The sequence below is a fragment of the Engystomops pustulosus genome, chromosome 1 (assembly GCF_040894005.1).
Source record: "Engystomops pustulosus chromosome 1, aEngPut4.maternal, whole genome shotgun sequence".
Taxonomy (NCBI): domain Eukaryota; kingdom Metazoa; phylum Chordata; class Amphibia; order Anura; family Leptodactylidae; genus Engystomops; species Engystomops pustulosus.
Genome location: NC_092411.1, coordinates 170,950,023 through 170,977,899, shown reverse-complemented (window position 1 = coordinate 170,977,899; position 27,877 = coordinate 170,950,023). Strand labels below are relative to the sequence as shown.

Sequence of the window (27,877 nt, the reverse complement as noted above, 5' to 3'; positions counted from 1 at the left end):
CTTGGGATTCTACTCCACGTTATTCCACGTCAACAAACCAGATGGATCACTTCGGACAATAATCATCCTAAAACTCTAATCAGGTATCTGTTAGTGGAAAATTCAGGATGGAAACTATGAAATGCACAGTGAATATTCTGTACCAGGATTGTTTCATGGCATTGGTCGATTTGTCCGATGCTTATTATGTCCCTATTCATCCGGCATATCAAAAATTCTTGAGGGTCGCTGTGGCTCTAAAAGGAACGCTAACACATCTATAATTCAGGACAATGCCCTTTAGGGTATCAATTGCCCCAAGAGTCTTCACGAAGTTGATCGCTGAGATGGCGTGATACATCCGTCTAGGACAGGTTATATTTGTCCCCTACCTTGAGGACTTTATGCTTGTAGGGAATCCAGCAGAGGCAGTAGAAGCTAAGCTGTTCTGCAGATTTTCTGAGAAGGACCCATCTGGAGCAGAAGGGGGTAGTGCCTGAGCAGGGAGGGTTCAGGGACATTATAGGTTTATGGTCGATTCCAGAAATAGATCTTTTTGCCACCAAGAAGAACAGATAAGTGCAAAGATTGTTTTCTGAGTCCACTAGACAAACCATGGGCTGTGAACACACTTTTAGTGAGATGGGGGTTCAGACCTGCTTATGCCTTTCCCCTACTGGTCTTGCTACCAACGTTCTTGAGAAAGATCAGATGGGATCATGCAACGTTAATTCTGATAGCCCCCTTTTGGCCAAAGAGTGCTTGGTTCTCAGAATCCAAGGGGCTGAAAGCGATAACTCCCTCAGGACAAACAGACATACCGACCCTTCTACAGCAGGGCCCAGTCTGTCATACGCAAAACAGAAGGCTTGATCTGATGGCCTGGCACTTGAAAGGTTAATCCTTTCTTTAAAAAATAAATTAAAGGTCTTTCTGATAATGTAATCTCTACACTTCAGAACAGTAGGAAGGCTGTAACCTATAACCCCTTCACGACCCTTTTATTTTTGAAAATTGTTTTTTTTTTTCCCATAAATTGTACACATTCTCAGTGGATAAAACGCTCCACAAAGTTTGATACCCAATCCCTCCTGCGTATAACAATACCCCATATGTGGTGGTAACCTGCTGTATGGGCGCCGGCCAGAGCATTGAAGGGAAGCTGTGCCATTCAAAGCAGATTATGCATTGTCTCTTTTTATTGGCTATACAATTTTAATTTTTTTAGGTCTGTAGCTTATTGTTGAGATTTTATTAACTCTTGAATGTATGGAGGAAAAGAAAATCATCAATTTTTGGGTTTGCAGCTTCTTGTATATTTTGGGGGACTCTTTTATTCTATAGATCACTACGATTACATTGATACCTCATTTATACAGTTTTTAATATATTACAATTTTACTGCAAAAAAAACAAATATAACACAATCATCTTTTTCGCTTGTTCATGATAATACTCTGCAATACTGATGTATTGCAGGGTATTAGCTGTGTCAACCTATGCACGTGCATAGGCTGACACTGTGCCTTTAAGATAGACGGGGGGGGAATCATGGGTTTTTTTTTTTATATATAAATATCTGCCATATTGATTGTACACATTGCTTGAGAAAGGCTCATACTAAGCCGAAACGTCACCACTTATTACTATGGAATTAAGACGGCGCCTTTTCACCTTACATCTACCTGCGTTGGAGTGCTGCTTCTTTTCTTTGTGCATATTTTGGAGAACCTTTTTGCCTGGCCCTGGAAGCTTGCACCCGCCATTTTTTTTTTCTACAATTGTACTGCTGAGACAACCCATAGTTACAGACAGACCCCTCTGACCTCTGGTGAAGCTTTCTGAATGCTTTACTATAGTCCCAGACTGCAATGATCAGCTGTAAGATGTCTGTAATGAAGCTTTATTGATAATCCTTGGTCCCATTACAGCAAAAAAAAAAATGTTTAAACTCCAATTGTCACAGGGGCCAAATTTTTTTTTGTCTGGATCTACAATTATAAAATATACAGTTTCATCTTGCATACAAATTCAACTTAAGAACAAACCTCCGGACCCTATCTTCTACGTAACCCGGTATATGGTAGATAAGTGGTTTTGTTTGTTTGTTTTTGTTAGATGAGTAGCTAGACCTGAAGCTTAACATTTGTGATGAATTTATCACTTTAGAGTTTGCCCAAAGCTGAAGCAAGTTCAGACAGCAATAAGGAAAATGCTGGAGAGTCTGGAGGAGAAGGATCTTTAGAAAACACCCCAGAAAAATGTAAGCAATGGATTTATGTGTTTTGATTTTCATAAAAAAATATATGAATATTTGTTTGCCCATGTGTTTTGGTTTTATATTTATAACTGTGGGGATTTATGAGCTGCATGAATATTTAGATTTCATCAAACATGTATACTTGACCCTGCTTTTACTTGAGAGAGCTGCTAGACCTTGGCAAATTTTAGCTTTATTTTGTTTGGAAATTGCAGCAAACAATATCTCAGAATCTTTGGCCGAATCTGCAGCTGCTTACACAAAAGCCACGGCAAAACGATGCCTACTAGAGAAAGTAGAAGTTATCACTGGTGAAGAAGCCGAGAGCAATGTTCTTCAGGTAAGGAGAAACTAGGAAGACATGGTAAAGCATTCATTGCAGATGGTCATAACCTTTACAATCCCTTTTAGAAACTGACTTAAAGGGTATTCCCACGAAGACAAGTTTCTTAAATGTATTCAGGATAACAAAATAACACATTCTCTAATTCACTGTTATATCTGTGAAATGCTGTATTTTTTATTAATAAGTCCACCCTGTCTCTATCAGTCCTGGTGTTTACAATTTCAGTTGCCCTTCGACACGACCCTGTAACTTCTGACCTTCGCCATCTTGGATTTCTGTGTGACTGCCTGGAGCTGAGTTTGGGTGTCTCTGCTCCCTGCACTATAGCCCCAACCCCTGTAGTCCAGGGAGGAGCTCACACTGACACAATCTGAGTTCCTGCCAGCAGTGGTTGCAACAAGAGGAGAACTACAAGCTAAAGGCAGATCAGTTATTTATCTGGGAAGGCGCAGCAGATCTTGGGTGTTGTGGAATAGCAGAGATGCAGGAGAGCTAGAATTGAGTGTAGTTGGCGTCTCATGGATCTCATCATATCTATTCTATCTCATCTTTATATGTTGTCAGAGCCATATGAAAGTGTATATAAACATGTACCCTGATAATCTAACCAAATTTCAGCTCTCAGAACTAAATGGATCATAATGTGTCTGGTTAGAGAGTCCCCACTCACACCCTGGAATTTTGCACTGACCATCACTGTGAGTGATAAGAGCTAAAACAGCAATAAAAAGAGTAAAAGTGTTAAAAGTAAAGGGTTAAAAATTCTTTGTGTAAACATCACTAGGGTATTGTAATTCGAGAATTTTTTTTTTCATGGGAAAAAATACCGTATTTTTTGGACTACAATATGCACTTTTTATCAAGAAAAAATTTTGCTAAAAAGTGCCTGTGTCTTAAAGACCCCCCTGACAGCTGTAATGGAGATGGGGGGGATGCCCTGATATAGAGCTGCACCCAATGTCCCAGAGAGGAGAGACTCCGTACTGCTCTCTCCCTCTGCCTACAGGTACAGGACCTGCCATGATGTCAGAATCATGTGACTGATAACATGCTTCTTACATCACCATAGGATCTGATACTGGGAGAAAGGGGACATGCTGGGCTGGGACAGGGTAAGAAGGGGAAGTGTGTGTATGAATGATGCAGAGCTGCGTGTATGAATGATGCAGAGCTGCGTGTATGAATGATGCAGAGCTGCGTGTATGAATGATGCAGAGCTGCGTGTATGAATGATGCAGAGCTGCGTGTATGAATGATGCAGAGCTGCGTGTATGAATGATGCAGAGCTGCGTGTATGAATGATGCAGAGCTGCGTGCGCTTTGCTTTAGTGCGACCAACAGGGATATTTTAATTGGTGTAAAATATATTTTTCCTTTTTTTGGAAGCCTAAATCTGGGGTGCGTCTTATAGTCCGAAAAATACGGTAGTTCTGTCATTTTAATGTTTAGATATTTTTTTCACTTTGTGTGGATACGATTGTTTAAATTGGACAATTGCCATAAATGCAATAATTCTGCTTGTTGCTGCAATATATTTAGATTAGTTTGTGGTTTTTAAAATTGAGACATTATAGCGTCACCTCCTCCATTGCTCCATTTTTGGGGCAGGAAGCCCCCAAAATACAGTCAATCAGTATGGGGAGAGAAAAAGAACTGGACCGCACATCCACACATCACACAATGATCTAATGCCGCTAGGCTACATTATATAACGAACTCGAGGTTCTTAGTTACATTTTGATCAAATTGTATAAGCCCACCAACCACTTCACGGTGACCTCTTTATGGTGGGTCCCTACGCTATTTTATGCAGCATCACATGGCGTCCACCCCCGCTGCAGCACAGCGCCGGCAGGGACCAAGACCCGGTTGCCCCCCAGTACCCATAGTGGCAGGCATAGCCCCCATGGCTCCGGGCCCAGGCCCCCACCAGCACCGCACCACAGAAGCGGCGGACGCCATGCAACACCGCACCATGTGAACAGGAAAAAAGGCTCACCATGTGTGAACAGGTGTTAACTACTCACCGTTCCATGTGGTCTCAGACACTGGCTGAGAGGAGGTAGGCGGCCCCTAAATGCAGTCTCCTGCTAATTTAAAAACACCTGGGTCGAATGGGGCGGAGTGCTGGTACCCGGGCCCGGAGCCATGGGGGCTATGCCCGCCAGTATGGGTACTGGGGGGCAACCGGGTCTTGGTCCCTGCCGGCGCTGTGCTGCAGCGGGGGTGGACGCCATGTGATGCTGCACAAAATAGCGTAGGGACCCACCATAAAGAGGTCACCGTGAAGTGGTTGGTGGGCTTATACAATTTGATCAAAATGTAACTAAGAACCTCGAGTTCGTTATATAATGTAGCCTAGCGGCATTAGATCATTGTGTGATGTGTGGATGTGCGGTCCAGTTCTTTTTCTCTCCCCATGTTGGTTTAGTACAGTCAATCAGTAAGCTAGGGACCCGTCAAAAAAATTTTTTTGTTAAAAAAAATATTCAAACGTAGTCTTGAGGGTGCTATGCCTTATAGGCAACTCAGACCCAAGAACAGTAAGTATAAGATAAGGAAGTGCCAAGCTTCACTTCAAGAAGTCTCCTTTTCTTTTCATCCACTGAAGCCATTGGTCTCCAAACACACTATACTCGGGGAAAACGCACCGCAGTTTTCAGACTAATTCTGTGTAATTCTATTGGCTTCGCTATATGGACTAGAGAGAGAAAAAAATCTATAGTACAAATCGCCCACATTTTCCAAGTATATTAAAAGTATCATAGTAACAAACAATTATAAAAATAGCACTTTGTATAAAATCAATGTTTTTCCAAAGCAGGAAACCAATCTACTTGACCCTGGGTTTCGCCGTATGGCTTCTTCCGGGGCATCCAGAAGCATAGTGTGTATGGAGACGAACGGCTACAGTGGATGGAATGAAAAGGAGATGCTTCGCAAGCTCTTTTATTGCATATTTGGAACACTCAAAAGTGCTTTTATTGATATCTTCCACAGAAATTCCACAACTTGAAGTGAAGTAGTAGCTTGGCACTTCCTTTTCTTAAGCCACGGACCCTTACCCTGTCTGAGTTATAGCTAGCAGATTGGACCCCAGGAATTCCAATATTCTTAGATTAGGGTCTCCCGCTTGCAGATGTTACTTAAAGGGGTGTTCCCACCGGTCCATTCCCAAAGTGGCAGTATGGAGCGGATCCGACGCTCAAACAATACAATTCCTGATAGAGGCAATATAACTTTTTCGGGTTTATTGGGGTTTAAAAGGCGATGCGTTTCGGCTCCGTACACGAGCCTTCATCAGGCACAACAATACACCAATACACCATGTTATTTAATGTATCTTTCATATATATTAATTTTTTTTTAATTGCAAGTTATTAACTCTTCTCTGACTGTCTGCTGAAGTCTAAAGTTGGTTCCAAAGTCTGCAGCTAGTAATTGGAGCAGGACCGGAGAGACCCTTTGGAAAAGGGAGATGCAATTTGTTACCACTTCACTCCTCAATGCATCGCCTTGAAGTAGCCCGATGCAGAACTCTATAGACTCGGCAGTCACGTGACCCCCTGGGGGAACAAGCACTGGCTATATACTGGTGGGGGCAGCAGGCACTGGCTATATACTGGTGGGGGCAGCAGGCACTGGCTATATACTGGTGGGGGCAGCAGGCACTGGCTATATACTGGTGGGGGCAGCAGGCACTGGCTATATGCTGGTGGGGGCAGCAGGCACTGGCTTATATACTGGTGGGGGCAGCAGGCACTGGCTTAAATACTGGTGGGGGCAGCAGGCACTGACTTATATTCTAAGGTGGGGGCAGCAGGCACTGGCTTATATACTGGTGGGGGCAGCAGGCACTGGCTTATATTCTAAGGTGGGGGCAGCAGGCACTGGCTTGTATACTAAGGTGGGGGCAGCAGGCACTGGCTTATATACTAAGGTGGGGGCAGCAGGCACTGGCTTATATACTAAGGTGGGGGCAGCAGGCACTGGCTTATATACTAAGGTGGGGGCAGCAGGCACTGGCTTATATACTAAGGTGGGGGCAGCAGGCACTGGCTTATATACTAAGCTGGGGGCAGCAGGCACTGGCTTATATACTAAGCTGGGGGCAGCAGGCACTGGCTTATATACTAAGCTGGGGGCAGCAGGCACTGGCTTATATACTAAGCTGGGGGCAGCAGGCACTGGCTTATATACTAAGCTGGGGGCAGCAGGCACTGGCTTATATACTAAGCTGGGGGCAGCAGGCACTGGCTTATATACTAAGTTGGGGGCAGCAGGCACTGGCTTATATACTAAGGTGGGGGCAGCAGGCACTGGCTTATATACTAAGGTGGGGGCAGCAGGCACTGGCTTATATACTAAGGTGGGGGCAGCAGGCACTGGCTTATATACTAAGGTGGGGGCAGAAGGCACTGGCTTATATACTAAGGTGGGGGCAGCAGGCACTGGCTTATATACTAAGGTGGGGGCAGCAGGCACTGGCTTATATACTAAGGTGGGGGCAGCAGGCACTGGCTTATATACTAAGGTGGGGGCAGCAGGCACTGGCTTATATACTAAGGTGGGGGCAGCAGGCACTGGCTTATATACTAAGGTGGGGGCAGCAGGCACTGGCTTATATACTAAGGTGGGGGCAGCAGGCACTGGCTTATATACCCGGGGGGGGGGGGAGGGCAGAAGGCACTGGCTATATACCCGGGGGGGGGGGGGAGGGCAGAAGGCACTGGCTATATACGGGGGGGGGCAGAAGGCACTGGCTATATACCGGGGGGGGGGCAGAAGGCACTGGCTATATACCGGGGGGGGGGGGGGAGTTTGCCAATGCATCAAATGGGCAGTGTAAAAATCAGACAAGGAATTAAAATTCAAAGCTCTGCACGGCCTTAAAACCATCTATGAAAAATTATACCTAATGTGACAATGGCTGACTTAAAAGCATGTGGATTGAAGAGAAGGGGGATAATGCTTTTTAAGGCTGCATTGAAAAGTTGTCCTTTTTGGTGAAGAGCTTCTGAAAGTAATGTTCATTTTTGTATAATGGAGCTATAAATGTCACAATATAATGATAGGAAAAGAGATAGAATCTTTGAAAGGTTTTGATAAAATATTTATGTAATTTAGCTTAAACTGCAATAAAAGAAATAAAATGTTCACGTTTCTGAAATGTTTGATATTTGTACATTTAGTTTTGTATTTACAGAGCATGGATGGTTATCATTTTTTAATGTATGAAAATCTGTGTGGTAATTCAGATGCACATTTTTTTTATTTTACTGTTTTTGTTTTTAACATTAGATTCAGTGCAAGCTGTTCGTGTTTGATAAAATCTCTCAGTCTTGGGTAGAGAGAGGCCGTGGTCTACTACGACTCAATGATATGGCTTCTACAGACGATGGCATGTTACAGTCTAGACTTGGTGAGTTATTGATGGGAAGAAAGCTGTAATTGTTTGCTAGTAACTGATGTAGATTATAAAATTTATACTGCTAGAGAACCGTATTGCGAAAAATTAGAAAATTCAAAGTTAGACTAGATACTCATAATACATCAGTTTTGTCAAAGCAGCTGATATTGCATGATAAATCTGCCACAGTAAATGGTTGCCAAGCCCAACTTGATACCGAGTTGGGCGTGTGCAAATTTGGCCTGTGGCATAAAAAATTATTTCTTTCCCTTTTTTGTACTAACTTTAAAGTCTGAAAAGTGTATAAAACACTATGGTGCAAAGCCCACATTGAATCTAATAGTAATGCTGGGTGGAGGTGACTTGCTGACCCATGCAGTACTATTCCATCAGGCTGCTAGCACCAGCTGCAGCTGACACCCACCCCCAACACCTATGACTGGCAATGCCTCTGCTAACCCTCTTAATGGATGTAATCTGTTCTTCATACAGTAGCCCTGGAATCTGATGAGTGCCCTGAGGCTGCATGGTTGCTTGTACAAGCCAACCTGTTTATTTTATTAAAAATAAAAAGTCTCCAAGATAACACAATTACATATACATATCTAATAAAGAACACAAATGACAAAAGAAACTTGCATATTTGGTATTGCTGTGTCCGTAACAATCTGTACAGTAAATCCAAAATCTTATTGGATTGGCTCGGTGAAGGACATTTAAAAAAAAAAAAAAAACCTGAAAAACTAAATGTTCTAAAAAGTTATTTGCCACCAAATGCTAAAGCAGATGACACTTTAGTTTTTGTTCAGTAAAATCAGAAAAATATTTAATAACTGCATACATGAGGCGTCACTGTAATTATAGTGATGCGTAGAAAAAAAGATATTATTTTTATGGTACCGTGTATCCCCCCAAAAAAATTGTTAAAAAGCAAAAATTGAGTTATCTTCTATTCCTCCATGTACTATAGACCTGATATAATATCAATAAGCCAAAGACACCCTAAAATATAGTATTTGTAAAGTACATCCCATCCTGCAAAGAATAAGACCCTGTGTCCAAATTTCCATACAAATATTGTACAGCCGTTTAAAGTGGACCTGTCACATACTTCTCTCCTTCAGCCACCTGGAAGCTTCCGACCACTATCAGATCTACTATCCAAAGACGAGAGGCACCGAGGTTGTCCTTTATACCCAGCCTTTTTTTGCATTTGCAATTTAACCATTGGTTACACTGATGAAGGCCACTTCAAACATTGCAGGGCTTGAGTTGGGAGGCAGTCACTACAAAGTTAATCTGTTAGCAGACTATCTGCTTCTGCCAATAACTAAACCTTTGACATCATTGCCTAACCTTTCTGCGCTAATGGATAGGTTTTCAAGAGCATCTGGCCTATGTTTAAACTTTGGAAAAACTGAGGCACTCTTATGCAATATTGTTTCTCATACTGGTAAGATGATAGAATTATATTACATATTTGTGAGTCAAGATTACACCCTGAGGCGGCTAGGTTAGTACAAATAATAGTTGTGCATGGTAGGCCTGAGTCTCATTGGAAACCCTCTACGGAAGCCTCTATCCCTACTGGGAGCCTTTTGGGTTACAAGTCCCCTGCCACTTAAGTTATCAACAATAACCCTTTTACCTCTGACTCACAATGTGGTGTAGGTTGTGCAGGTCTTTATTTATGGCAAACAATCCCTCTAAAAGCTTGTGGGTATGTGACTATTTAAAAACCCTCTGCGTGGTAATATCGTGAGCAATCTAGTTGGTGGAGAGAGAGAGGGGTTTGACGCAACTCCATCATTTCTTAGAGAGGAACAAGGTGTCTACAGGGGCCGCCTTCCAATGAAACATGACCACCACCATTCCCACAGGTTTGAACTAGGGCAGCTTCTCCATTTTACTAGTTCTCCATGTTCTCAGACTTCCCTCCCACACATGACATACTTTTGAAAATTATTTGTAAAAACAACTGAATGTCTAGAGATGTTTTGTCCTCTATCTATTCGATGTAGAATTAACCACCTAGGGTTCAGAAATTGCCTTTCATGACTAGATGGGAGTCATGAACATGTTGTTGCAGATATGACATTGTTGTGAGAAAGTTGCGGGGAAAGTCGCTAGGTGACTTTGGCAGAAACGTCCATTAAGATCCTACATGGGTCCTTTCTGGTCCCGGAACACATTCATAAAATCTTTCCTTTTGTCTCAACCTTGTGTTTCTAAGGTTCTGGCCAGATGGGAGCGATGTCAAACATTTTGTTGTCATGGCTGAGGGTGACTGTATTTTGGAGCCACATAGCTCAAATTAATTTTAACGGTACTGAAAATGTCACTGAAACCTACGCCTGAAGTACTGTTGTTGGCAGATAAAGCTCAAGTTTTAATTTCAAGCATATAAGTTGTCAGTTTTTCTGTATGGTAGCCAGGATTCATATCACAGTTCACTGGAAGTTGTCGACCCTGTCAGTAGACCAGGTGAAGGCAAGGATCTCGCAGATGTTGATATGTGAAAAGATCTCGGCAATACAGGAATATAACATGAAGGCATTTTATAAAAACGTGTCAGCCCTAGATAGATTACCTACAGCTGCCGTCACCCTCCAACCTACTAGCTCCCAAACTTGGTTAGCTTTGTGCTGACGTAGACTTGTCTCTTATCATGACTTTGTGCTCAACACATATGGTACAGAGAAATGCACAAGTGTATCACTCGGCCCACTGTGAACTTATGTGAACTTATAAATCTGAGTTCACTTATAAACAAAAAGTGACAAAACACAAATGAGATAAGGGACAGGAGAATCCGTTCCTATAGTGACTGCTCAATTACAAGCAATGTACAACATACATGATAACTGTGTAGCCAAAAGCCAAGTTAAAACATATACATATATAGTGTCATAGTAAAAAATTCAGAAAATGAGAAATTAGACCAATTGGCCCTAAGAGGTTGGAATAAGGTGTTTTGTTTAGAAGTTCACATCTTCAGAGATACATGTATGTATCTCTGCGAATAGATTAACTGCAAATTGTGGAGGATAAGGATCCCTGTTCATGTGAAAAACATAAGAGAAAACCAAAGAAAAAAGTAAAATAAGAGAATATCAATAATGCAGTTATTTTCTTAAGTTTCTGAAGTCTTTTGCACAATTCTTGTGAGGTCTGACCTAGGGTTGCACCGATACCAGAATTTTGAGTTCAATCGATACCCAGAAAAGTATTGCGATACTCTATATCGATGCAAGACAAAGAAAAACTATTTTCTGAATGTTTAGGGTGCGGTCACATGGGGCATTTACATTGCATTTAGAAATATGCATTTCCATTGAAACGCATGCGATCAGCCAGTGATTTGTCAGGAGAAGCTTTAGTGCTTTATGACCGTGTAGTTTCTGTGTTGTGAAGGTTCTCCTGGCAATGTTAATATAAAATGGTATCCTAAAGAGTAGAATTTAGGGCTCAAGTAGACTGGTGTTTTTGATGTCCGTATGCTATCTGTTTTTTGCGGCAAACGGACCCACTGTTTCCTATAGGTCTGTTCACCTGTCCATTTTTTCATGGATGTGCGCACAGTGAGAAAAAAATTGCAGCATACCTTATTTTGTCTCGCATATGGACCACGTACATCCATAGAAATCAATGGATCAATGAAATCATAATAGTCCTCCTCATCTCCATAATCATAATAATAATCTTCCTCATCATCTCCATAATCATAATAATCATCCTCCTTTCCATAATAATAATCATTATTCCCATAATAATATTAGTGGCATTTTCCCGTGGAAGCGATGAAGGGAGACGTCAGCGCCGCGTGGATCCAGAAGTAACTACTGGAACGTAGTTGGTTGTAAAAGCTTGTGCTTTATTAGTAAAATAACTTGATAAAGCAGAGGTGATGCCTGACGAAGGCCTTTGTACAGGGACGAAACGCGTAGCAAGTTTTATCAAGTTATTTTACTAATAAAGCACAAGCTTTTACTACCAACTACGTTCCAGTAGTTACTTCTGGATCCACGCGGCGCTGACGTCTCCCTTGATCGCTTCCACGGGAAAATTCCACTGCATGTTTCTGCCATTCCGCCCACTGGTACGGACTCCGCAGATCCGAAGGGACCACTAGCTGCCGAGCTTGGTATTCATATAAGTGCATTATCCTATGCGCTCAGGTGAGCAGCCAATTCTTTATTATATATACTACTTTTACCACTACTACTTCACGAGGTCGGCGCACCTCTCTCTTCCTCTTTCCTTCCTCTCACCTCTCGATCACTGAACACCTGGCCCGGGTGCTCGTAGGGCTGAGCCGAAGACAACCCTCCATTCCAGTATCGTTCCATAATAATATTAGTAATATTATTTTTGCTATTTTATAATAATACTCTCCGTATTAGTATTATTTATTATTATTATTCTCCTCTGAGAAGATCTCTCTATATACCAGTGCATTTAAGCTAGTGGATAGAGGCTCTGTCCTGTATTTCTATGGCAGGTGGCCCGTGGAGGCTGTAGGTTCAAATCCCGGGCTGGGCAAAAAATTAAGTGCATAATTCAGAACCTTATGTCTGGGTAAGCCCTGGCCGATGCAGAGACCCATTTATGGACTAATGATGATATTACCCTGATGAAGTGGTCCCTGCTCTGCCGCTAAGATGACACATGTCTCAAAAGGATTCCCCTGCCCAATGTCTGTAGAGTCTGTGGAATTCATTCAGTACCGCAAGTAACAGAAACTTTGTGGCTTTGAAAGTATCGTATAATCACCAAGATTTGAATGCATCGTGCAACCCTAATGATCAAATATTTTTTTTTTTCTGCTTCTGCGTGATAAAAATCCTAATATACTGCCATACAGTAGAATGGCAGAATATGGTAGGATCAATCAGACAACCAAGGGTTAAAATAAAAAAATAAAATAAAAAAACCTAAAAATACAAATCGCCCCCCCCTTTCCCTAGAACTGATATAAATATATAAACAGTAAAAATCATAAACACATTGCGTATCGCCACGTCCGAAAATGTCCGATCTATCAAAATATAATAACGGATTTTCACTGAGTTTAACCCTGTAATGGAAAATGGCGCCCAAATTTGAAAATGACACCTTTTTGCCATTTTTAAAAATATACAAAATTCAATTAAAAGTGATCAGAAGGTCGTACAGCCCTAAAAATGCTAGCATTGAAAACTTCATCAAAAGTCGCAAAACATTTTAGTAAATTTGTGAAAACATAAAACCTATACAAATTTGGTATCCCTGTGATCGCACCGACCCAAAGAATAAAGTAGATATGTCATTTTGGGCGCACAGTGAAAGCCGTAATATTCAAGCCCCCAAGAAAACTGCTCAAATGCATTTTTTTCACAAATTTTATGGCATTTTAATTTATATTCCCGCTTACCAGTACATAGCATGGAAGAATGAATACTGTCACTATGAAATGCAATTTGTTATGCAGAAAACAAGCCATCACAGAGCTCTTTACGTGTAAAAAAAAAAAAAATATATAGATTTTTGATTTGGGGAGTGAAAAATGGAAATGAAAAAACAAAAAAAGGGCCAGGTCCCTATAGGGTTAAGGATCTCCCCTAGCTTTGAGTTTGCTAGTCAAATCCAAAGCACGTTTCTTGAAATCTTCCATGCAATTCCGTTTTAATCTTAAAAATTGGCCCTCTGGAATACCATGTTTTTGATGCATCGGATGGAAGCTTACGACTTTGACTATACTACACTGTTGTTTAGGGTTACTACTACCTCCTTCTCCCTTTCCTTTTCCCCTTGTTTTGTGTTCTCCTTTTTGTGGTTATATTATTTTCTTTTTTGTCTAGACTTGTCTTTTTATCGGGCTGGGTGGAAATTTGTATTGGACAATCCCCTGTATGGGAAATTTTATGTGGCAAATTGTGCTGCTTTTCCATATCCCCCCTGCATGGGTGAAGTTTAGCGAACTGTGCCTGATATTTCTTTTGGGTTTTTATTATAATTTTTTTTTAATTTGTAATTGCAATTGACTATTTTTTGAGTCTCAACAGATGATCTACCATTGGACAGCTTTATAGTACTACCTATGCAACATTGTTCCCTGCTAGGGATTTCTTTGGGCAGTCTTGTAACCCGGCATTATCTGTTTTGTTTTTTGTTTAATAAAACAGTTTGACTTTAAAGTGAACCTGTCACCATGGAACCCCCACGCAGTGCCTTTCGCATATCTTTATACATCTTCCACTGATGCCTCTGTCCATGGGAATAGAGCCCGCATTCTTCAAAAAGAGACTTTTGATTCCTCTGTTCCAGTCATGGAGGCAGGGAGCTGCAGTATAGTCATGCTATCCCCCCCTTCCTCACTGAGGCTCAAACTGCTAATGGCTGAAGAAATTCCTGAGGGTGGGGGAGTGAGACAGTTGACTTGTGTTCAACCTCTGCTATTTCATAAACCACCCCCACAAAAGGGTGGGGGCTGTTAGCAGACTCTGGTTGTGTGAAGATAAATCAACATTGCATAAGTGAGGGGATAGCTTGACTGTAAACGCAGTCCCTGAGTTACGTACAAGAGAGGTTCTGTAGGTTTGTTATTAAGTTGAATTTGCATGCAAGTTGGAACTGCATATTTTATAATTGTAACCCCAGCCAGAATTGAATTTTAAAATGTTGAGCTGTAATAAGAAACAGGATTACACTAAAGCGTAATTGTAGGCACCTTTGATAAGTTACAGCTGATTATTGTAGCCTAGGGCTAAAGTACAGTAAATTACTAATGTCCAGAGGTCCGTTTGTCACTAGGGGTCGCCTGTAAGTCGGTGTTCTTAAGTAGGGGTCGCCTGTAAGTCGGTGTTCTTAAGTAGGGGACCTCCTGTATACTGCAGCTGCCCACCTCCCTGACTGGAACAGAGGTTTCATGTTTTTGTTTTTGAAGAATGCCGGCTCTAATACCATGCGTAATTGCATGAATGGAACATGTAGCCTTCATGTAGCCTGCATGTAACACTGCAGGCACAGTGTGTGGTTTGTGTGTGTGGTGGGGGGCAGGGGGTTGCTGAGTTGTTTTATAATCCATTTTTTTTCCTTTAAAAAAAAAAAGTTACATGAAAGTTTACCCTTATATCCTGCAGAGCAGTGTTCCATGGGAGTAGTCAGTGAGGAGTGGTCCCCCCTACCTTGGGGAATCCTGTCCATTTCAAATGGGAGTGATATGTAACTGGCTCAAAGTTTTTAGGAAGATTGTTAATGCTTTGAGATCTTCATTATGCCGTATACAGTCAAGTATAAGCCAAGGATTTTAATTTTACCCAAGAAAATTCTGAAAACTTAAGTAGAGTATAAGCCTAGGGTGTAAAAATGTGTTGTTCACAGGCTCCACCAGTGCCAAAATGCCCCATGCAGCCCCCCAAGTGAAATGCCCCTCGATTAAAAAAAAAAAAAAAAAACCTTCTGTAATAATCTTCTGCATGTCTTCCCTCTCGTCTTCATGTCAAGCGGGCAGAGAATGCACCCTGCCTGCACACACACAATGATATCATCGGTGTGTGTGGGGGTTATAGTTCATAGACCCAATAGAGAAATTTAGAATGCTCCTGTTTTGTCAGTAATATATTCATTTAGCTCTAAAATGTACACATTTACAAAAGATAATCCCACTTTAAAATTTATTATGCAATTTCTCAGAGACACCCCACATGTGGACGTTACTTGTTGTATTGGCCAACAGCGAGGCACAGAAGGGAAAGAGGGCCATGCATTAGCCAATAGAATTTAGTGGCTTTTGGTTGGTTCTTGTGCACACTTTTGTGAGCTATAAAATATGTGGTGGGCTTATTTATTTTTCAGTAATACTATTAGGCCCTATTGCTCAAAATGTATTAACTTTTAGGAAAAAAACACCCTAAGTAACATGTTATTTAGATTCTACAGGTAAGTATGATTACGGTGAGACCAAATTTATATACTTGCGTTTTAGAAATTATTTAGAATAAAATCTAATGTTGGGGGGATCTATAATTATTGCATCTCTATTACTTTAAATGTTTTTGGTCGATATAGCTGGTTCAGAGCTTGACTTTTTGGTGGGACATGTTGCAATTTACAACAGAACCATTTTTATTTAGATATGATTTTTGATGCCTGTTTGTCATTTTTATGTGGCACAAGATGGGTAAAAGTAAATGTTTTTTTTGTTTATGTAACATGTAGACTGTTGGCTCAGTCCAAGTCCGCCATCACCACCCAACATAATCAAATGCCTTTTCCACATCTTCTGACAACAGCAATGGGTGGTCAGATGGTGATGGCCAAAGAAATACAGAAACAATTTCTCCCAAAGCCTTCTAAATGTTTGAAACCACTGCTCTGGAATTGCACTTGGGAGTTGTATAAACGGTCTTGTTGATGAGCAGCCAACCTTTAACCCCTCCCCTTTTACCCGTCAATAGACCCAAACTTTTCATGATTCACATCTACCTTTAACCCCTTGGTGCTCTGTGTCCGATATAGGACACAGAGCACTTGGCTGTAACGCTCAGTGTCTGATATTTTGGACGCTGAGCTGATGTAGGCTCAGCTCCGGGATCTGAGCTGGGCCAGCATCTGGGTACACCGGGTGCCGGCTGTAACTAACAGGTGACATCCCAGTGTAACAACAGCGGTTAGAGTGGGCTCTGATCGTGGGTGTTTAATCCATTTAATGCAACCACATCATTGAAACTGCCTTCTGGGGGTCTCTGTCCCACGGTCACCACTCCAACGCACCCACCACCACCATGCCACCGTCTTCAGGGGGCGCCGATCGTTCCTATGACAGCCCTGAGGTCTGATCAGGTTTTTACTGGATTCTGGCTGGACCATTGGATTATTTCTCGATGTGCCTGTAAATTGGCATCTGTGACATGATCTTAAAGGCACAGTGTCAGAATATGCATGTGCATAGGCTGACATAGCTAACACCCTGCAATACATCAGTATTGCAGAGTATTATCATGAACAAGCAATCCAATATAAAGGCCACATGTGGGGGGGTCTCTATACTCTGTAGAAATTGTAGAACAAATTGTAAGAATGGTTTTCTCTTTTTATCTTTTGGAAATGCGTAGATTTGACAACTGACAAAATTTGACCTCTATTTTGATTTTAATTAGATATCAAGGGCTTAACAATCTTCCTGAAAGCTGTTTCTGATAGTTTGATGGGTGCAGATTTGAAAATGGGTTGATTATATAGGGTGATTTTAATGAAAAATTTTTTAAATTTCGATCAAAACTGTAATTATCCCAGTAAATTCTGAAAATGCAGAAAAGATAATCGATTTGTAAGCTGCTTGACATCGAAATAAATTAGCCAGACATTTCAAAAATTATGAAAATGTAAAGAAGCCATGAAAAATGTTATGCTGCAGCTTATTTAGGTGGTAAATCTGTCAAATTTTATAAAAATTTTATAATTTTTTTTTTTCTAAAGAAATGCAGAACTTTTCAGCCAAAATTTACCACTAAAATGAAATACAACATGTGAAGAAACTATCTCATCGCTTTGATAAGTTTTCAAAAGTTATAACAATATAAAACGACGCAAGTCAGAACATAAAAATTGGGGCTGAGCCTTAAGCTTTAAACAGTCTACGTCCTTAAAGGGTTAAAGAGGCCAGCTTTGGTTCCACAGTATGTGGTCTGCTTGTGAAGCAAATTCAGCAAAAACTGAGCAAAATTGCTATGTGGTTGTTCTCTTTATCATGTATGGATGATTAGGGGATTAAGATTTGAGAACGTTCTTTTGTGCCATTGTATACCCCTTACAAAATTCCTTCAAATGTTCATCAATCTAGATAACATGATTTTTCATAAATTATGTAATCCTACATCAGTGATGGGCAACCTTTTGAGCTTGGTGTGTCAAAATTCGCCAAAAAACCAAGCATAACTCGGGTGGTGTCACCTTGACAAAAAAAAACATAATTTTGTGATATTTATAGTTTAAATAAATATGTATACTATTTAACTTCTAGGGTACTTTAACCGTAGGTTGTCTGATTGATCCTACCATGTACTGCCTTACTACAGTCTGGCAGTATATCGGGATTTTCCCAATCCTCTATTACTATGTGCAAATCGCACATTGTAATAGATTGGTTACAATCAGACACGTGTGTAAATGCTTAGTAACCTATGAACTTTCAGTCATGAAAGCGAGGGCGCAGGCGCCGCTGTCTGCATTTTCTTCATGCCCTCTTGGCATGGAGAAGGTGTGAGGAGCAAAACAATCACAATGTATGGCAATTTGCAAGGCGTTGCGACTATTTCAGGGCTTATACGTCACAAAACTGACACACAAGCCCTGATGACTGTCTTCTATCATACAGTGCACTCGCCTTACTTACTGTATGATGAGAGTGGTTGTCCTCCCTGGCCCCTGCTGTGGAGATGGTCAGTGTAGAGGTGGCAGCTGCTGGGACATCACACAAGGCAGCAGCGATGTGACCTCTGACTGTGCTGCCATCTTCCCCCCACCACAACTATCAGGAGCTGCAGAGGAGCCTCCTGGGTGTATGGCCAGGTCACCTCTCCTTCTGTGCCCCATGCTGATACCTGTGCTGACTGGAGACACTAGGCACAGCTCACACATGTGGAGGGGCCGGCCCGGGGGAGGAGGAGGTGGGGAGAGTGCTGGAAGCTCAGTGCAATCTCTCAGCCTCCTGGCTACTGTACCTGGTCATGTAGGATGAAACTTAACTCTCAGGCAGTCGCGTGTCAGTGAAAATGGCTACGCGTGTCAGCACTGACACGCGTGTCATAGGTTAGCCATCACTGTCCTACATGCTCCAATTTTTATCTCCAATGTATATTGCAAATTGATTAAATTCATTGTGGCTGTCCTGATGAGATTACCCGTTTAAGTGCTGCTACGATATTGTAATTGTGTAACACGTTTACCTGGTTGTTTGTTTGTTTACACCAAAATGCAAGGTAATAGTTATGTAACTTTAATTTCTACTTTAAAAAACACTCAACTGTTTGAAATACTATTTAGATAGGATAAATATAGCTGAATTCTTGATCCCCCTAACCTAACTGGTGGTGATCCCTCTTAAGAAACCTGTGTTATTTTATTTGGAGGATCAAAGGGACATGTAGTTATGAGATGTCTTGAATGTATTGTAATATGAATAGCTTTGTTTGTTAAAGGAGATCTACCACCAGGATGAAGGATTGTAAACTAAGCACGCTTACAATCTGGTGTGTTCACAGGTTCTGTTCTTTTTAGCTTCTTATTAAAAAAAAATAAATTAATAATTAAGCAAATGTACCTGAGGGGATCAGGACTCCATAGATGTCAGTGGAGCCTGGAGCCCCTAAGGCTCATTTATAGAATTTTTAAAATCTTTGTTTCTTAAAAACAAGGGAATAAGAAGTTACTAGAAGAGTAACAAACAAATATACAGTTGGTGCAATATTATCAGTCACCTGTGAGCAGACGGCAGCGACCAGCAGGTACCATAAGGACAGACTGAACAGCTGGATTAGAGACTTGGGATCAGTCGCAGGATACATTGCTTGTCCGCACCCAGCACGCCTGCCATAGGTTCGCCACCACTGTTATAAAATGTTGCAACTAGAGGAATAAAATCTGCAATCACGGGTTTAAATTTGGTCATATATACGGAACTCAATGCAAATTTTGCAGGAATAAATAACTTGCTTATACAATAGCATAAGGCTAATTAGGATAAGATTGTAAGAATGCTGTGTATTTCCTAAACTACTAAAAAGAAAATTTTCTATTAGACAAAATGTCTTAAAGGAAACCTACCACATGGAATGGTAGATGTAATATGCAAATGCCGAGCACCAGCTCAGGATGAGCTGGTGCCGGAGCTTATTTTTCGTTGGTGTCCTAAACTGCTGTGTCGCGGTGTGAACACTTTTTAATCTTTATAGCCGAAGCTGCTTCACATATAAACATTAAAAAGTGTTAAAACCGCGATGCAGCGGTTTAGGACACTAACTAAAATAAGCTCCGGCACCAGCTCACCCTGAGCTGCTGCTCGGTATTTGCATATTACACCTACCATTCCATGTGGTAGGTTTCCTTTAAAAGCTTTAGTTTATTTTCACATGGAATTATTTTACATTAAATGGGAAATTCTACTTGCAGACACAACCGCCACAAAATGCCCAGCAGCCTTCCCCCACTATCGTAATGCCCAGCAGCCTTGCCCCAGTAATGGTATGCCACATGCAGCCCTCTCCCATTAAGGAATTGCCCCATGTGACACTGCTGCATCATAACGTGTGTGGGCGGAGTGAATAGACCTGTTCGCAACATGAAAGAACAGACTGTTAAGAGAATTTTGCTCCCGGGACCCAAGAGAGTAGCCGAGGTGTGTGGATTATCGTCAAGAAAGTGGGACTTCAGCCTCTCATATGCTTTCCCTGCCCTAACACTCCTTCCAAGAGTTAGATACATCAAGACCAGTCTAGAGTAATACTGATAATTCCCTTATCACTGAAAACAAACCAGGCCTGTTTGGGCCAGAAGGGGACTCCATCTGACGGCCTGGAACTTAAAAGGCAGATTCTGACCAATAAAGAACTTTCTCATAAGGTAATTACTACATCCTGTTTGGTAACCAGTGGTTAACCATTAAATTAGTATTCCTGGTTGCAATCACCTCCCCATTTGGAGCCCCATACACAAGAATTTTGGAGGATAGGGTAGTACTGGTTACGGACCCAGCATTTCTTCCCAAAGTGGCCTCAAAATTTCATTGTTTACCGGAAATTAGACTCCACTCGTTTTGTGATGAGCCATTATCAGATAGGGGGTCAGAGTTCCACAAGTTAGACTTCTATAGCCTTTTTTACATCTATCTAGCCAGAACCTCTGGATGGAGAATATCAGATAGATTGTTCGTCCTTTTTGCAGGCAAGAATAAGGGTATCTTCTATGAAGATCTAAGTTAACAATATTCCTAAAAGCGGTTTCTAATCGTTTGAGGGGTGCATATTGGAAAATTGAGAGGGGGTTTGTAATATAGTTTTTAAATATCATGAAAAACAATAATGATCCCAAAAAAAGTCAATACTGGAAATCAATGTTTGATTAGTAAGCCTTATGACATTAATAATATCCACACAAAGCATATATATATGGGAAATGTTATTTAGCAGCAATTTATGGTAGGTTTTCTTTTTTTGGGTAATCCAAAAGGGGAATGGATTGAGCCATGTACCGTAAAATCCTGAGCGACAACCTCCTTCCCTCCGCCAGGACACTAAAAATGGGTTTTCAAGCAAAACAATGACCCAAAATGTGCAGCCAAGGCAGTAATGGAGGGGCTCAAATTGAATCCCATAAAAAACTTAACTCAGAGCTTCAGCTCCCGCCATGCCAAACGTCAACCTCAAAATCTTAATTTGAAGATTAACTGAAAAGAGGAGTGGAACAAAATTCCTCCTGACGCCAATGCAAACCTCCTCAACAACTACAAAAAACCTCACTGTGGTGCTTGCCAACAAGGGTTTTTCCACAAGTATAAAGTATTGTTTACTAAGGGATTCAAATTCAGTCTCACTGCAAAATAACTTTATTTAGTTTCTACAATGTGATTTTCTTGAATTTAAAAACTTTTAAAATTATATACGTATATATTATATGTTTATGTATTTGTCAGTGGGTAAAAATCAGCAAGGGACCAAATAATTTGGCTCATGTCTGGTTGATGGTTCTCACAATTTTGCTCATGCACTGCTGTGTCCTAAAGGATTTATTCACATATTATAATTTTACTCTGCTACAGAGCAATTTTGCTTTTAGATCTTATTCCTAAGCCTTACTCATGGTGAATATAAAAACAAAAATAACACATTTAAATTACCTATGCGCACCTGGTTGCTCAGATACGTCATATCCGGTCTGGGTGGAACCAACTATGCAGGGGCTTACGGCAGTGTATAAGAAAGGTACAAATAATGTGTCTACAATTCAAAAATGGAAGGCACCATATATAGAATATTATTGAATCATATTATTTTCAATATATCAATTATTGGATATAGAATGTCTATTGGATATTGTTATTCATATATTGGTAGGTTCAAGATTGTCAATCCCTGGTAGCAGTTTATACCTTGATTGCAACAGAAGGACAACATAAATGCAATATAAAAATAAATAGCTTTAAATCTGAAAATATACATGACTTGTGTGATTGAAAATGTGTCTTATGTTGCTTAGTAAGTTGTGCGCATCAAACTCGTTCATATGGTGTGAACATGAGTTTGTTTGCGGGGCGTCTTTTTGAAAGTCTCAGTAGATGTAGGATAAATAATTTTTAGAATTCATTCCTCCTGGATATCTCGATCCTAATGACAAGATCCAATATGCTTCACGTTTAAGAAGTTTTTTTTTTCTTCAATCGCCCCCTCGGGTTGGGCAAAAAACACGCTCCAGTCCAATGAAGCGAAACGAGGAAAGGTCTTTATTATGATCTATTAAATGTTTAGCTGCCCCGGAAGCATAGATATCTCCGTTTTTGATGTTAGTGATGTGCTGACTAATTCTTGTTTTAAGTTTCTGAACTGTGCGCCCCTCATAGATTCACATGCATTCGAAGAATCCTATGGAGTAGATTGTGAGATGTGATGTAAGAATTGATTTTGTGGATCTTATATGGATTGATATTGCAATCAACAAAACACTAGAATTCAATAGCACATACAGTGCATCGGGACCCACCACATCTGTAAAACCCTTTGATTGGCAGCCAAGTTTTGTCATGTGATCTGGTGTCTATCATACTTGGAGATAAAATGTTGGCTAGTGTATGGACTCTTTTGGGTACACATCTCTGTCCCTTTTTCATTATTTCATGGAGAATGGTCTCTTGATTTAACATAGGAATATATGTCTGTATGATCCTTTTAATGGCATTGCATTGGGGACAGTATGAAGTGCTAAAGGTGGGTGTGCTGTATGTTTCCTCCTTTGCATCTTTTCTGATGTTAAGAGGGCATTTCTATTGACGTTATTTGCTGTGTAGTGGGCATTAGTTGCAATTTTTCTAGAATACCCTCTTGCAATCAATTTGTTTTCTTTAGACCCCATTGGGGCTCTACAAATTTGTAAAAAATTGTTATTGAACATAAAAATATAGCTTTTTAACAGAAACTCAATAGCCAATACAATGAAAATTTGGAGATTGCAGTTATAGGCGTTATATCTATGTAGATGGTATTTTATGGCATTTATATCTGCATGATGTGGAATGCATGAATATAAATTAACAACATCACAAGTGACAAAATGAAATGTGTTTTTCCAATAAAAATTTTGGAATGTTCTAAGAATGTCGGAAATCCAGGAGTTCTGAGAACTAGAGGTTGTAGATGGGCATCTACCCATGCACTGAGCCTCTCATTGAGAGATCCAATGCCAGAAATGATAGGGCGGAGGGGGTTTTGGGGAAACTCGTGGAATATTGGCATACATGAGTTGTCTACGACTAAGTATTTGGCTGTCATTTGATCTAATAACCCTAAAGCAACACCCTCAGCGTTGGTGTGGTTTAAAATGTTTTTAACCTGATCGGTAGGATTACTTGGAAGCTTCCGATATGTAAGGCTCAGTGCATGGGTAGATGTCCATCTACAACCTCTAGTTCTTCGAACTCCTAGATTTTTTAAAAATGGATCCGACATTCTTAGAACATTCCAAAATTTTGATTGGAAAAACACATTTAATTTTGTCACTTGTGATGTTGTTAATTTATATTCATGCATCCCACATCATGCAGCTATAAATGCCATAAAATACTATCTACATAGTATTTTTATATGTTGAATAATTTTTTTACAAATTTGTGGAGCCCCAATGGGGTCTAAATTCTCAGTCTCGAACCCATTTTTCTTTGATATTACATTTTATATTCAATATGTGGACGACATCATCCTAGTCTGGCAGGGGAAAAAGGAGGTGGTTCAAGATTTTGTCGAATACATTAACAGTGACATCAATCTCAGATTCACCTACGAAAAGCCATCACTTAATATACATTTTCTAGACATTTCCCTCACAGCATCACCTACGTGTAATAGTGTCACTACTTCCATGTACACTAAACCTCTAGCAGGGAATGCCATATTATCTGCAACTAGTTGCCACCCTATACACACAAATCATGCAATTCCCTATGGTGAATTTGTACGTGCGAAACAAATCTGTTCTGATTGCTTGGACTTTCAAGCTGTCAACATAGGAATATATTTCTGTTTTCTATGTTAAATCAAGAGACCATTCTCCATGAAATAATGAAAAAGGGACACAGATGTGAGGCCAAACACTAGCCAACATTTTATCTCCAAGTATGATAGACACCAGATCACATGACAAAAATTGGCTGTCAATCAAAGGGTTTTACGAATGTGCTCTTGCTATCAACAAAACACTAGAATTCAATATCATTCCATACAAGACACACAAAATCAATGCATTCATCAATTGTGACTCACATCACGCAGTCTACTCCATAGGATGCATTAAAACAAGAATTAGTCAGCATATCACTAACATCAAAAACAGAGATATCCATGCTTCCGGGGATGCCAAACATTTTATAGAACATCATAACAAAGACTTTAACTCCATCGGACTGGAACGCATTTTTTGCCCAACCCGCAAATGTCTGAATCAACACTTTGCCATCTTGGCAACACAAACATTTTTAATAAAAAGTGAGTGCTTTGGTCCCTAAAATGAGAGCAATCGAAGCACATCTCGCAGAAATTTACGTCTTACACAGGTCCGAACACTGAAGTATGAAAAAGTTACTGGACTCAGAATATGGCAAAGTGAAGAAAATTATTTTTGTAGGGTTTAACCATTTCTCAATCTGCATCCTCCAACTAAATACTGTGACTCATTAAAATGCCACAGTTGCTTTTGACCATAGCATTTGACATCCTCTTAGTAGTGGATGCTATGATGACGTTTTCCATTGAGGTGTTGTCTTTTATTTTAATCCGGTCTGTCTTGAATGTGATGCAAGTGTGGTGACCAGCGCATATAAAACCCCTATAACATAACGAGGTTTAAGTTTGTTATTGGGATTAGTGGCCTGAGAGAAAATTCAAAAATATACCAGGTTATACCAGTTTACCTGTTTTTTTTTTTGTTTTTTTTTTCAGTTATGCGTACACAGGGAAGTCTGAGGCTAATCCTCAATACGAAGCTCTGGGCACAAATGCAGATTGACAAGGCCAGTGAGAAGAGCATTCGTATTACTGCAATGGACACTGAGGACCAGGGTGTTAAAGTTTTTCTGATATCTGTGAGTATATTCTAAGCACACCTATATGTTGGGGGGGGGGGGGAGATTACATTTTACCATTATGATTATTTTTATGTAAAGTGGTTGACCATTTTATTTTGACAAACCCGTGTAGTAGAGTCGGCTCTAGAAAAGTTCTGATTTGTTCCATTAACGCCTTGTCACTGATGCCTTATTCTGTTTTTGTGCTTCCGCTAATGCTCCTCCTTTCAAAAAATATTGCTTTTATGTTTAGAGATGTTTGTCGGCTTGTTTTTGAATTCCTAGTGACATCATTTAATATTCCATGCAATGTACTGGGAAGCTATAAACAAATGAACTGCAGTGAAATTGAATTAAATAAAACAAATGCATGTCCATAAGAAGCTCTATCTCTATACATCCCATAATTTTATTTGCCTTATTTAAAGCTCCCTGGTACTGGTCACCTAAATTTAAGGGAATCTACTTTCTAGAATATTCTTTTTAATTAAGCCAATGAGATTGAAGTGCACTGGAGGTGTTATCAGAGCCCTCCATGCTTTGTCTTTTACACCGAGCTGAAGCTTTGTCCCCAAAAGGGGGTGGGAAAGTACAGGGGGAGGGGGTGACAGCATAGCGGCTCTTTTTTGTTTTTGCGTTTTTATTTTTTACTCCCCACCTTCAAAGTCTGTAACTTTTATATTTTTCCATGTACGGAGCTTTGCGATGGCTTATTTTCTGTGTAACAAATTACACTTCAAAATGGTTGTATTTAATATTCCATGCCATGTACTGGGAAGCGGGGATAAAAATTCCAAATCCAGTGAAATTGTTAAAAACCGCATTTGTGCCATATTCTTGTGGGCTTGGATTTTACGGATTTCACTGTACGCCCCAAATGACATGTCTACTTTATTCTTTGGGTCGGTACAATAACGGGAATACCAAATTTGTATAGGTTTTATGTTTTCATACATTGAAAAAAAAAATTAATCTCCTGTACCAAAAAATTCTTTGGAATTTTGGCATCTTTGACTTTGGTGTAAGGCGCTTTGGGAGGTGGCGTTTTTTGCGGATTTTGATGACGTTTATAATGTTGTTATTTTTAGGACCGTACAACCTTTTGATCACTTTTTATAGAATTTTTGAAATGGCAAAAATGTGCCATTTTCAACTTTGGGCATGGTTTTCCGTTACAGGGTTAAACGCAGTAAAAACCCATGATTATATTTCGATTGGGCATTTTCAGACGTGTCGATACCTTATGTGTTTATGATTTTTATGGTTTATTTATATTTGAGTTTCAGGGAAAGGGGGGTGATTTGAGTTTTTAGGGTTTTTTTTATTATAATTTTTTTTTTTTTTCCTTTTTACTATTTTTCAGACTCCCTAGGGTACTAGGGTATATGTGGATTTTACTACTCATTCATTTCAATGTGAAATGAATGAGTTAATTCGAAGTTGCCTCTGGTCTTCGGAAGACCCGAGGCTACCATGGCGACGGATCGCCGCTCCCCGATGACGTCACGGGGAGCGACGATCCTCAGAAAGATGGCGGCACCCATGCGCTGCCACCTTTTTGAAGGCGGCAATTGGCGCGAAAACACCCACGATCGCTGCTGGCACCGATCACGGGTGTTACCAGTAAGCCTTTGCCCGTTATGGAGACTTACCGGTTATGGAGAGGGCTCAGCCCCTGAGACCTCTCCATGCACCCACACCCTGCATGTGATGTAGTATTACGTCACATGTCGGTAAGGGGTTAAATTCCACAACCTGGAGCGACTCTGATAACAAAACGATGTGCTCTTGTGGCTCAATAGCATTTTTAAAGGAGATTTTAGTGGATGCCTTGGAAAACAAACTGAAGAAGACTAGCACAATTACATTGCATGGATCTGTGAGTAAGTGTCACCGGTTTATCATGAATGATTTTGATGGTAGGTTTCCTTTGTGTACTTTGTGTTCCATATATTCTCGAGTATAAGCTGAGTTTTTTTAGCACAAAAATGTTTCTCCGACGATATCAGCCATGGTCTGTATGACGGCCGCACAGAGCGACACCGAGCCAGGGGAAGGCATTGTAAAGTTAAGTCGGCCAGTGATCTTTGGCCGCAGGGCCGTGTGCCTGTGGCCGCACACTGTTTCTCTCCTATTTATAACTGATGGGTGTTGTCTAGTAGAATTTTTTTATCCTACTAACCAGATCCATCCCACGAGATCAGCTACATATGCAGATAGTGTATGTACTGTTTGAAAACTGTTGACTCTGCCTTCCCTGCAGCTCCTTCTCCATGCTTTCTTCAGGTGACAGTCATTTAGGCACTTTAGAATTATATGACTTCTATACCATTCCACCTAGAAACAGTTTACCATTTCAGAGAAAATCTCCCCTTCAAAAGTGTTGTCCGGAGATTAAAAAAAAATTTATACAGCATATGGGCGAAGGGGCTTTAACCCCTTATCGACATGTGACGTAATACTACATCACATGCCTGGTGCGGGTGCATGGAGAGGGCTCACGGGCTGCATATTGCAGCAAAGGCTTACTGGTAACACCTGCGATTGTTGCCAGCACCGATTGCTGGTGTTTTCCCG

General features: G+C 40.6%; 1 protein-coding gene across 6 annotated transcripts in view; it reads left to right on the top strand.

Moving 5' to 3' along the window:
* Nucleotides 1–27,877, top strand: part of RANBP3 (RAN binding protein 3) — a 144,081-nt gene that overhangs the window by 108,418 nt on the left and 7,786 nt on the right. For all 6 annotated transcript variants that reach the window (XM_072113867.1, XM_072113866.1, XM_072113864.1 and 3 more), the window contains 4 exons: nt 2,149–2,242; nt 2,455–2,579; nt 7,887–8,007; nt 25,176–25,318. In XM_072113867.1, the coding sequence (XP_071969968.1) occupies nt 2,149–2,242; nt 2,455–2,579; nt 7,887–8,007; nt 25,176–25,318 (483 nt within the window). The remainder of the gene's footprint in view (nt 1–2,148; nt 2,243–2,454; nt 2,580–7,886; nt 8,008–25,175; nt 25,319–27,877) is intronic.